This window comes from Oncorhynchus gorbuscha, linkage group LG12, assembly GCF_021184085.1.
Source record: "Oncorhynchus gorbuscha isolate QuinsamMale2020 ecotype Even-year linkage group LG12, OgorEven_v1.0, whole genome shotgun sequence".
Taxonomy (NCBI): Eukaryota; Metazoa; Chordata; class Actinopteri; order Salmoniformes; family Salmonidae; genus Oncorhynchus; species Oncorhynchus gorbuscha.
This window is the reverse complement of record NC_060184.1, coordinates 80,901,761-80,913,830: the sequence shown is the minus strand read 5'-3', so window position 1 is coordinate 80,913,830 and position 12,070 is coordinate 80,901,761. Positions and strand designations below refer to the sequence as shown.

The 12,070-nt window shown below is 47.5% G+C and overlaps 1 protein-coding gene across 2 annotated transcripts in view; it reads left to right on the top strand.

The window, feature by feature from the left end:
* Positions 1-12,070, top strand: part of LOC123991436 (transient receptor potential cation channel subfamily A member 1-like) — an 86,745-nt gene that overhangs the window by 31,760 nt on the left and 42,915 nt on the right. Inside the window, exons 5-8 of one of the 2 annotated variants that reach the window (XM_046293047.1) lie at positions 4,376-4,483; positions 5,107-5,215; positions 6,382-6,527; positions 9,958-10,094. In XM_046293047.1, coding sequence (XP_046149003.1) covers positions 4,376-4,483; positions 5,107-5,215; positions 6,382-6,527; positions 9,958-10,094 — 500 coding nt within the window. The remainder of the gene's footprint in view (positions 1-4,375; positions 4,484-5,106; positions 5,216-6,381; positions 6,528-9,957; positions 10,095-12,070) is intronic. The other variant, XM_046293048.1, reaches the window with a different exon arrangement.

The following is a 12,070-nucleotide window of genomic DNA, read 5'->3' as shown; positions in this document are numbered from 1 at the left end:
CCCCTGTAACACCCCCCCCCTCTCCTCTTCTACTAAACAGTCTTGGGTCTCTCCTACACCTAGAGTTACACCTTTCATGCCCCACCGAACTACCTGCTCATACCTCCCCACCAAAATACCTGCCCATACCCCACCCACCAAACTACCTGCCCATACCTCCCCCACCAAACTACCTGCCCATACCTCCCTCACCAAACTACCTGCCCATACCTCCCTCACCAAACTACCTGCCCATACCTCCCCACCAAACTACCTGCCCATACCTCCCTCACCAAACTACCTGCCCATACCTCCCCCACCAAACTACCTGCCCATACCTCCCTCACCAAACTACCTGCCCATACCCCACCCACCAAACTACCTGCCCATACCTCCCCCACCAAACTACCTGCCCATACCTCCCTCACCAAACTACCTGCCCATACCCCACCCACCAAACTACCTGCCCATACCTCCCCCACCAAACTACCTGCCCATACCCCACCCACCAAACTACCTGCCCATACCTCCCCCACCAAACTACCTGCCCATACCTCCCCACCAAACTACCTACCCATACCTCCCCCACCAAACTACCTGCCCATACCCCACCCACCAAACTACCTGCCCATACCTCCCCCACCAAACTACCTGCCCATACCTCCCCACCAAACTACCTGCCCATACCTCCCCACCAAACTACCTGCCCATACCTCCCCACCAAACTACCTGCACATACCCCACCCACCAAGCCACCTGCCCATACCTCCCCACCAAACTACCTGCCCATACCCCATCCACCAAGCCACCTGCCCATACCTCCCCCACCAAACTACCTGCCCATACCCCATCCACCAAGCCACCTGCCCATACCTCCCCCACCAAACTACCTGCCCATACCCCACCCACCAAACCACCTGCCCATACCTCCCCTACCAAACTACCTGCCCTTACCTTCCCCACCAAACTACCTGCCCATACCCCACCCACCAAACTACCTGCCCTTACCTCCCCCACCAAACTACCTGCCCATACCTCCCCCACCAAACTACCTACCCATTCCTCCCCCACCAAACTACCTGCCCATTCCTCCCCCACCAAACTACCTGCCCATTCCTCCCCCACCAAACTACCTGCCCATACCTCCCCCACCAAACTACCTGCCCATACCTACCCCACCAAACTACCTGCCCATTCCTCCCACACCAAACTACCTGCCCATTCCTCCCCCACCAAACTACCTGCCCACACCTCCCCCACCAAACCACCTGCCCATTCCTCCCCCACCAAACTACCTGCCCATACCCCACCCACCAAGCCACCAAGCCACCTGCCCATACCTCCCCCACCAAACTACCTGCCCATACCCCACCCACCAAAGCACCTGCCCATACCTCCCCAACCAAACTACCTGCCCTTACCTTCCCCACCAAACTACCTGCCCATACCTCCCCCACCAAACTACCTGCCCATACCTACCCCACCAAACTACCTGCCCATTCCTCCCTTACCAAACTACCTGCCCATTCCTCCCCCACCAAACTACCTGCCCACACCTCCCCCACCAAACCACCTGCCCATTCCTCCCCCACCAAACTACCTGCCCATACCCCACCCACCAAGCCACCAAGCCACCTGCCCATACCTCCCCCACCAAACTACCTGCCCATACCCCACCCACCAAAGCACCTGCCCATACCTCCCCAACCAAACTACCTGCCCTTACCTTCCCCACCAAACTACCTGCCCATACCTCCCCACCAAACTACCTGCCCATACCTACCCCACCAAACTACCTGCCCATTCCTCCCTCACCAAACTACCTGCCCATTCCTCCCCCACCAAACTACCTGCCCACACCTCCCCACCAAACCACCTGCCCATTCCTCCCCCACCAAACTACCTGCCCATACCCCACCCACCAAGCCACCAAGCCACCTGCCCATACCTCCCCCACCAAACTACCTGCCCATACCCCACCCACCAAAGCACCTGCCCATACCTCCCCCACCAAACTACCTGCCCTTACCTTCCCCACCAAACTACCTGCCCATACCCCACCCACCAAACTACCTGCCCTTACCTTCCCCACCAAACTACCTGCCCATATCCCACCCACCAAACTACCTGTCCATACCTCCACCACCGAACTACCTGCCCTTACCTTCCCCACCAAACTCCCTGCCCATACCTTCCTACCAACTCCTCCAACACCCCCTACTGCCTTACCATGGCTTTTCATTTACATCCTTGTCCTAAACCAGCAGTATCAAACTAATTTAGCCGCGGGGTCACATTCCGTATTCAGCATTGACCGGAGGGTTACACTGATTTAAAAAATAGATTTCCTCAACATCAGAAAAATATACTAAATAGTGCAGTTTTCTTATCTGTGATTATTTTTATTTTATTTTACTAGATCGTTTTTATTTTACCAGGAAAGTTGACTGAGAACACATTCTCATTTACATGAACGACCTGGAAAGAGTTACAGGGGAAAAGAGGGGGGGAGGGTGTATGAGCCAATTGGAGGATCGTGATTGATAGCACACTGGACACGGTCAACAAACTGAATGTAATAGATCTTGATTAAGATCTAACCGAACATGACAATCACATTGCCCAATGTTGTACCTGCTCTTAATGTCCCGCCCAGGGGAAAGCCATGGATAAGGTGTGTTTGACTCATATTGTCAGCTCTCATATTGTCAGCTCTCACATGGTCAGCATGCATATGGTCAGCCGTCATATGGTCAGCTCTCATATGGTCAGCTCTCATATGGTCAGCTCATATGGTCAGCTCTCATATGGTCAGCTCTCATATGGTCAGCTCTCATATGGTCAGCCGTCATATGGTCAGCCATCATATGGTCAGCTCTCATATGGTCAGCTCTCATATGGTCAGCTCTCATATGGTCAGCTCCTATATGGTCAGCTCTCATATGGTCAGCTCTCATATGGTCAGCTCTCATATGGTCAGCCATCATATGGTCAGCTCTCATATGGTCAGCCATCATATGGTCAGCTCTCATATGGTCAGCTCTCATATGGTCAGCATGCATATGGTCAGCTCTCATATGGTCAGCTCTCATATGGTCAGCCGTCATATGGTCAGCTCTCATATGGTCAGCTCTCATATGGTCAGCTCTCATATGGTCAGCTCATATGGTCAGCTCTCATATGGTCAGCTCTCATATGGTCAGCTCATATGGTCAGCCGTCATATGGTCAGCTCTCATATTGGCTCATATTGTCAGCTCTCATATGGTCAGCTCTCATATGGTCAGCTCTCATATGGTCAGCCGTCATATGGTCAGCTCTCATATGGTCAGCTCTCATATGGTCAGCTCTCATATGGTCAGCCATCATATGGTCAGCTCTCATATGGTCAGCTCTCATATGGTCAGCCGTCATATGGTCAGCTCTCATATGGTCAGCTCTCATATGGTCAGCTCTCATATGGTCAGCATGCATATGGTCAGCTCTCATATTGTCAGCTCTCATATTGTCAGCTCTCATATGGTCAGCTCTCATATGGTCAGCTCTCATATGGTCAGCTCTCATATGGTCAGCTCTCATATTGTCAGCTCTCATATTGTCAGCTCTCATATGGTCAGCTCTCATATGGTCAGCTCTCATATGGTCAGCTCTCATATGGTCAGCTCTCATATGGTCAGCTCTCATATTGTCAGCCATCATATTGTCAGCCATCCAGACAATGTCACAAATGGTAATTCAGTCATCACGGGGCTGGCGTCAGCAACTCGCCAGGCGCAACTATCACCTTCTATCATTTCCATATCAAATCACCCATGGGCCAGATTGGTCCACCTTCGCGGGCTGGATCCTATGTTTTCACAACCCTGTCTTAAACAAAAGCTGAAGCTGAGTGTGTGGACCATTTGTGAGGGTACGAGGAATCTGGTAACCCAGAGCTGACGGACAAGATATGTGAATAGATATGGGTGGATGGAGGTAATCGATTAGGTCACCCTGGATAGAGACACGTGGGGTAAGAAAGAGCATCTGGCGAGTTCGTGGGTCACTCTAGTGGGTACGAGGCATCTGGTAGCCCAAGGTTGTGCCAGAGTAAGGGATGATAGATATGGCTTACAAAACAGAATTTGGTCACCCAAAGCCAAGCTTGGTGATGAAGGTTAATGAGGCTGAGCCTCCCCGGTCTCTAGGACCTTGTCAGCATTTCTACTGTCTGTTCTGGGGGTGAGAATACTAGCGGTCCCTGTGTCCCTGTGTCAGGGAGTAGAAAGAGACATCGAGAGGTATCACAGAATGTTGTTGCTTCTGCTGTTAGTGAACAAATACCATTTCATGAATTCATTCATATCACATAAGGTTTCATTATTAATGTTAATATGTGTGTGTGTGGTTTCTCCCAGCTCCTGTTGTCTCACTATAAGACAGAGTCTAACCTAGAAGGAGGTCTTGGCAACACTCCTGTCATGTTAGCCTGCTCCATCAATAATACTGAGGCGCTCTCTATACTGGTGAGAGGATCGATCTCTCTCTCTCTCTCTCTCCCTCCCTCCCTCCCTCCCTCCCTCCCTCCCCCTCCCTCCCTCCCTCCCTCCCTCCCTCCCTCCCTCCCTCCCTCCCCCTCCCTCCCTCCCTCCCTCCCTCCCTCCCTCCCTCCCTCCCTCCCTCCCTCCCTCCCTCCCTCCCTCCCTCCCTCCCTCCCTCCCTCTATGTGCATTATAAAGCATTGTACATACTTCACTGAAAGTGCTATCGAATCGAGTGGTCCTTCTGTAGCTCAGTTGGTAGAGCATGGCGCTTGCAACGCCAGGGTAGTGGGTTCGATCCCCGGGACCACCCATACGTAGAATGTATGCACACATGACTGTAAGTCGCTTTGGATAAAAGCGTCTGCTAAATGGCATATATTATATTATTATTATTATTATCTGTAAGTGTATACAGTACACGTACACAGCCAGTTGTACAATTAATGTCAAATAATACTCAATTATCCTGTTTTTATGAGAGAATGTACACAAAATGTGTATAATGTTTATAACCAAGAGTTAGAAATAACGCACCCAGCTTCCAGTCTCTCCTGGAATTCACTGTTATTAACTGTTTGCTCTGTGTCCTGTTCCCTGCACTGTAGCTGAGCCATGGGGCGCGGCTCTCCAGTCAGAACAAACTGGGCCACTATGCTATCCATGCAGCTGCCTTCGCAGGCTCAAAGAAAGCCATGGATGTCATCCTCAAGGCTGGTATGGCATTATTGATGAGGAGATAATAAAGGATTGCATTTGTATAGGATGCTACACTTGTCCATTGGGTGTAAAACAACACTTTACTATTGTAAGTTTCCCCCTCATTCATTACTAGCCTGGTCAGAGATCTGTTTGTGCTTTTATCAATTTCAATGCTGTCCTTGTCGAGCCAAAACATGGTAGAATGATAGCATGTTAGCATAATAGCATGTTAGCATGATAGCATGTTAGCATGATAGCATGTTAGCATGATAGCATGTTAGCATGATAGCACAAACAGGCTAATACTCAGGCTAATCCCTTACCAATGTTACCATCTTTGTCAAAATCAAATCCAATTTTATTGGTGTACAGCTTATTATTGGTTGATTCTGATACTTTCTTATTGGAAAATCTGACCAAATTTTTCTACAAGTTTCCAAGTCTGACATTTCTCTTGGAAGAACTTTGAAAGTTCTCTTTGAAAGGTCTCTACATAGTGGCCATTTTGTGTCAACATACAGGATCTTTGTTACTGACACACAGGAGCCATTTTGTGTCAATATACAGAATCTTTGTTACTGATATATGGGAGCTATTTGGTGCCTAAATGTTCATCTAGGGAGCCACACAAACCAGAGACCTCAGCACACACACACACTGTTTACCTAACCTGGGAGGTCTGCAGCTGAGTCATACATAACAGGACGCTGATGTGTTTAGTACAACAGCAAAATATTTGTGAAGCTCCTGTCGTTGTTAGTTTTGGACCAAATGGGAATTGACATTCTTTAGACCAGGCAGGCAGGCAGGCAGGCAGACAGACAGACAGACAGACAGACAGACAGACAGACAGACAGACAGACAGACAGACAGACAGACAGACAGACAGACAGACAGACAGACAGACAGACAGACAGACAGACAGACAGACAGACAGATGGCAGGACTAAGGGGAAATGTGAAACCAAACACAAGAACCTTTTGAGTTATTAATTTGAACCATAATGCTTCAGAGATTCAACTCAATACATCTGTCCACTTAGGTCTCAATAGTCCTTATTCAAGGAAAGGAGATGAGGAAAGGAAACCACTTTAGATGATTAGCCCTCTGCATGTAGCATCCTGTCCAGGGGGGTGTACTTGTACATAATTCTGCCTGTGTGTTTTTCTTTTTTCTCCAGGAGAGGAGATGGGTCATTCCATAGAGGAACACATTAATTTCCTGGATAAGTCATACAGTAGTCCACTTCACCTGGCGGTCCGGGGAGGCAACATGGACATCATCGAGTTCTGCATCCACAAAGGAGCCAAGATCGACCAACAACAGGTACATTAGGATGGGGTGGCAGGTAGCCTAGTGGTTAGAGTGTAGAGGAGGCAGGTAGCCTAGTGGTTAGAGTGTAGAGGAGGCAGATAGCCTAGTGGTTAGAGTGTAGAGGAGGCAGATAGCCTAGTGGTTAGAGTGTAGGGGTGGCAGGTAGCCTAGTGGTTAGAGTGTAGAGGAGGCAGGTAGCCTAGTGGTTAGAGTGTAGAGGTGGTAGGGTAGTGGTTAGAGTGTAGAGGTGGCAGGTAGCCTAGTGGTTAGAGTGTAGACAGGTAGTCTAGTGGTTAGAGAGTAGAGGAGGCAGGTAGCCTAGTTTAGTGGTTAGAGTGTAGAGGTGGTAGGGTAGTGGTTAGAGTGTAGAGGTGGCAGGTAGCCTAGTGGTTAGAGTGTAGAGGGGGCAGGTAGCCTAGTGGTTAGAGTGTAGAGGAGGCAGGTAGCCTAGTGGTTAGAGTGTAGAGGTGGTAGGGTAGTGGTTAGAGTGTAGACAGGTAGTCTAGTGGTTAGAGAGTAGAGGAGGCAGGTAGCCTAGTGGTTAGAGTGTAGAGGAGGCAGGTAGCCTAGTGGTGAGTTAGAGGAGGCAGGTAGCCTAGTGGTTAGTGTAGAGGTGGTAGGGTAGTGGTTAGAGTGTAGAGGTGTCAGGTAGTCTAGTGGTTAGAGTGTAGAGGTGGCAGGTAGCCTAGTTTAGTGGTTAGAGTGTAGAGGTGGCAGGTAGTCTAGCCTTAGAGTGTAGAGGTGGTTAGTCTAGTGTAGAGGTGGTAGGGTCTAGTGGTTAGAGTGTAGAGGTGGCAGGTAGCCTAGTGGTTAGAGTGTAGAGGTGGCAGGTAACCTAGTGGCTAGAGTGTAGAGGTGGCAGGTAACCTAGTGGTTAGAGTGTAGAGGTGGCATGTAGTTTAGTGGTTAGAGTGTAGAGGTGGTAGGGTAGTGGTTAGAGTGTAGAGGTGGCAGGTAGCCTAGTTTAGTGGTTAGAGTGTAGAGGTGGTAGGGTAGTGGTTAGAGTGTAGAGGTGGCAGGTAGTCTAGTGGTTAGAGTGTAGAGGTGGCAGGTAGTTTAGTGGTTAGAGTGTAGAGGAGGCAGGTAGCCTAGTGGTTAGAGCGTAGAGGACGCAGGTAGTCTAGTGGTTAGAGCGTAGAGGTGGCAGGTAGTCTAGTGGTTAGAGTGTAGAGGTGGTAGGGTAGTGGTTAGATTGTAGAGGTGGCAGGTAGTCTAGTGGTTAGAGCATAGAGGTAGCAGGTAGCCTAGTGGTTAGAGTGTAGAGGTGGCAGGTATCCTAGTGGTTAGAGTGTAGAGGTGGCAGGTAGACTAGTGGTTAGTGTGTTTTTTATTTATTTTTTATTTTTTATTTCACCTTTATTTAACCAGGTAGGCTAGTTGAGAACAAGTTCTCATTTGCAACTGCGACCTGGCCAAGATAAAGCATAGCAGTGTGAGCAGACAAGTTACACATGGAGTAAACAATTAACAAGTCAATAACACAATAGGAAGAGAAAAAAAGGGGAGTCTATATACATTGTGTGCAAAAGGCATGAGGAGGTAGGTGAATAATTACAATTTTGCAGATTAACACTGGAGTGATAAATGATCAGATGGTCATGTACAGGTAGAGATACTGGTGTGCAAAAGAGCAGAAAAGTAAATAAATAAAAACAGTATGGGGATGAGGTAGGTAAAAATGGGTGGGCTATTTGCCGATTGACTATGTACAGCTGCAGCGATCGGTTAGCTGCTCAGATAGCAGATGTTTGAAGTTGGTGAGGGAGGTAAAAGTCTCCAACTTCAGCGATTTTTGTAATTCGTTACAGTCACAGGCAGCAGAGAACTGGAACGAAAGGCGGCCAAATGAGGTGTTGGCTTTAGGGATGATCAGTGAGATACACCTGCTGGAGCGCGTTGGACTAGTAACCAGCAGGTATCCTAGAGGTTAGAGTGTTGGACTAGTAACCAGCAGGTAGCCTAGTGGTTAGAGCGTTGGACTAGTAACCAGCAGGTAGCCTAATGGTTAGAGCGTTGGACTAGTAACCAGCAGGTAGCCTAGTGGTTAGAGCGTTGGACTAGTAACCAGCAATGAAAGGTTGCAAGTTCAAACCCCCAAGCTGGCAAGGTACAAAATCTGTCCTTTTGCCCCTGAACAAGGCAGTTAACCCACTGTTCCTAGCCCATCATTGAAAACAAGAATTTGTTCTTAACTGACTTGCCTAGTTAAATAAAGGTAAAATAAATAAAAAATAAAGACAGTGGTTGTTTCAGTCACCATTATTTGAATAAATATCGGCCTATTACAGCCACATTTCAGTCAACCGAAATAAAATAAATTATCAAAAAGTTTCCCAAATGTAGTAGTTACCAAACAGACGACTCAAATCATGAAGATTCTTGAGTTATTAATTTCTCTCACGTTTGAACATTTAATTGAAATAGAATCCTATTTACACTAGGGGATGTTTTCTTTGCACATGTAGACCACTTTATAGGCAACAGATATTCTTAGGATCTTAGGATCTTCAAATGGCACCCTTTCCCCTATATAATGCACTACTTTTGAAGAGGGACTTATTAACCCTGGTGAATAAGTGCACTTTTAAGGGAATAGGGTGTCATTAAGGACTCACGTCCAGATCAAATGTAGGACCAGAAGTCTAGAGAGTACAGACAGAAATAGCCCCAGATAATAATAACTTCCACGTCCTGTGCTGACCTCCACTTCCTGTACTCTATTGACCTCCACTTCAGGTACTGTACTGATCTCCACTTCCTGTACTGAACTGACCTCCACTTCCTGTACTGTACTGACCTCCACTTCCTGTACTGTACTGATCTCCACTTCCTGTACTGTACTGACCTCCACTTCCTGTACTGCACTGACCTCCACTTCCTGTACTGAACTGACCTCCACTTCCTGTACTGTACTGACCTCCACTTCCTGTACTGTACTGAACTCCACTTCCTGTACTGTACTGACCTCCACTTCCTGTACTGAACTGAGCTCTACTTCCTGAACTGTTCTGTATGTGGTGTGGAGGTGAGGACGGTGACCTCCGCTCCTGCTATTCATGCATATCTTATTAAAATGCTTGTATTTTCAGCGTCTCTCTATGACATACACTGTACATCCCACCGGAGATGCCTGTCTCTATTTGACTCTCTCTTCACTCTATGTCTATGAGATGTACTGTAGTATGCATGGTTTCACATACACAAGTAGAAACATGGAAAATAGGTCTGTGTTTTCTGAAATGTTTGTCACATTTCTGTGTCTGAAATTCCATGATACACAAAGCCAGTGTGTGTGTGTGTGTGTGTGTGTGTGTGTGTGTGTGTGTGTGTGTGTGTGTGTGTGTGTGTGTGTGTGTGTGTGTGTGTGTGTGTGTGTGTGTGTGTGTGTGTGTGTGTGTGTGTGTGTGTGTGTGTGTGTGTGTGTGTGTGTACTGTACTCCAGGTGGACCGGTCCACAGCTCTACATTTTGCCTGTTCCCAGGGAGCTACAGAGGCAGTTAAACTGATGCTGTCCTCCTACAGCAGACTGGACAGCATCATTAACCTGCCTGATGGAGCCTGCCAGACACCTCTACACAGGTGGGACACTTTTCTTTCATTCATTCATCCATCCATTTTAATGTTATTTTGTTCATATATTTATCAGACTCATTAAATGATCCATGATAACCAGACATTCAGACATTCTATTCCATTGTCAACAGAACCAAACATTGCACATTAAAAATGAACCATGAATCACAGAGTAATGGACTGTGACCTCACAACTAGCCTAATACCTATGTTCGTGCCCCAAAATGGCACCCTATTCCCTAATTTAGTGCACTACTTTTGAGTGTGCCATTTAGGACGCATCGCCCTAGTTGTACCTCTTGTCCTTAGTCTTTATGACCAGTAACCACGGTAACTATCCAACTGCTCTGTGTGTGTGTGTGTCTGTGTGTGTGTGTGTGTGTGTGTGTGTGTGTGTGTGTGTGTGTGTGTGTGTGTGTGTGTGTGTGTGTGTGTGTGTGTGTGTGTGTGTGTGTGTGTGTGTGTGTGTGTGTGTGTGTGTGCGTGCGTGCGTGCGTGCGTGCGTGTGTGTGTGTGTGTAAAGAGGGAAAATGACTCGGTAACACCTGGTTAATACCCACATCATAACTATCGTCATAAAAGTGAATGATACGTAGAAAAAGGACAATGTGAAAAAAGTATGACTGGGTTTTTAATATTACTGATCATAAAAGATGTGCCTCAGTCTCACATCTCCTCTGTATCTAACAGCTATGTGTGTTGGCACAGGAAGCCACAGTAAGTACACTGGAAAGGGAACAGCTTTTTAAATATTTTTGCTGTTTTTAGACTGTAAACTACCAATTATGAACCCGTTAAATCCAGTCTGAAAGTCAATGGAAGAGCAAATCCTCATTATCCTATTAACTTCATATCTACATTTGATCAATCTAATAAACTGGTCATTATGTAGTGTAGAAAGATAATGAGTTAGAATGGACATCTCAATATTCAACCAGGCCCAGTGTCCTGGGCTGTCACCTGTCCAATTCTAAAGATCAGTACAGAGCAAGGAAAGGAGATGAGTGGAGGAAGCCACTTCAAGGGAAGGAGGTGAGTGGAGGAAGCCACTTCAAGGGAAGGAAGTGAGTGGAGGAAGCCACTTCAAGGAAAGGAGATGAGTGGAGGAAGCCACTTCAAGGAAAGGAGATGAGTGGAGGAAGCCACTTCAAGGGAAGGAGGTGAGTGGAGGAAGCCACTTCAAGAAAAGGAGATGAGTGGAGGAAGCCACTTCAAGGAAAGGATATGAGTGGAGGAAGCCACTTTAGACTATACAGGATGTACCGAATTGGATACTCTGACCCCTGTGCTTCTGAACTTTGACCTTTAAAGCCTTGCCCTCGCTTACTGTCCATCTTCTGGACGACCCTGGATTGTTTTGATCACGCGGACTGGGATGTTCCGTGTAGCCTCGGATAACAACATTGATGTATACACACTGTATGAATGTATGAATGTAGGAACACGGAGACTGAGTTCATCATAGGGGATGTTGTTCCCACTGTGACTAGTAAAACCAGAAACCGTGGATAGATGGCAGCATTCTCACAAAACTGAAAAGCGCGAACCACCGCATTTAACCATGGCAAGGCGACTGGGAATACGGTTGAACACAAACAGTGTAGTTATTCCCTCCGTAAGGCAATCAAACAGGCAAAACATCAGTACAGAGACGAGGTGGAGTCGGCTCAGACACGAGACGCATGTGGCAGACAATCACTACAGACAATCACAGATTACAAAAGGGAAAACCAGCCACGTCGTAGACAACGACGTCTGGCTCGCCTGCTTTGAAGATAACACAGTGCCATCGACATTACTCACGAGGACCGTGGGTTCTCATTCTCTGATGTAAGACATTTAAGTGTGTTAACCATCGCAAGGCTGCCGGCCCAGACGGCATCTTCAGACCAGTTGGCTGGAGTGGTTACGGATATATTTCATCTCTTTCTATCCCAGTCTACTGTCCCCGCTTGCTTCAAGATGTCCACCATTGTTCCTGT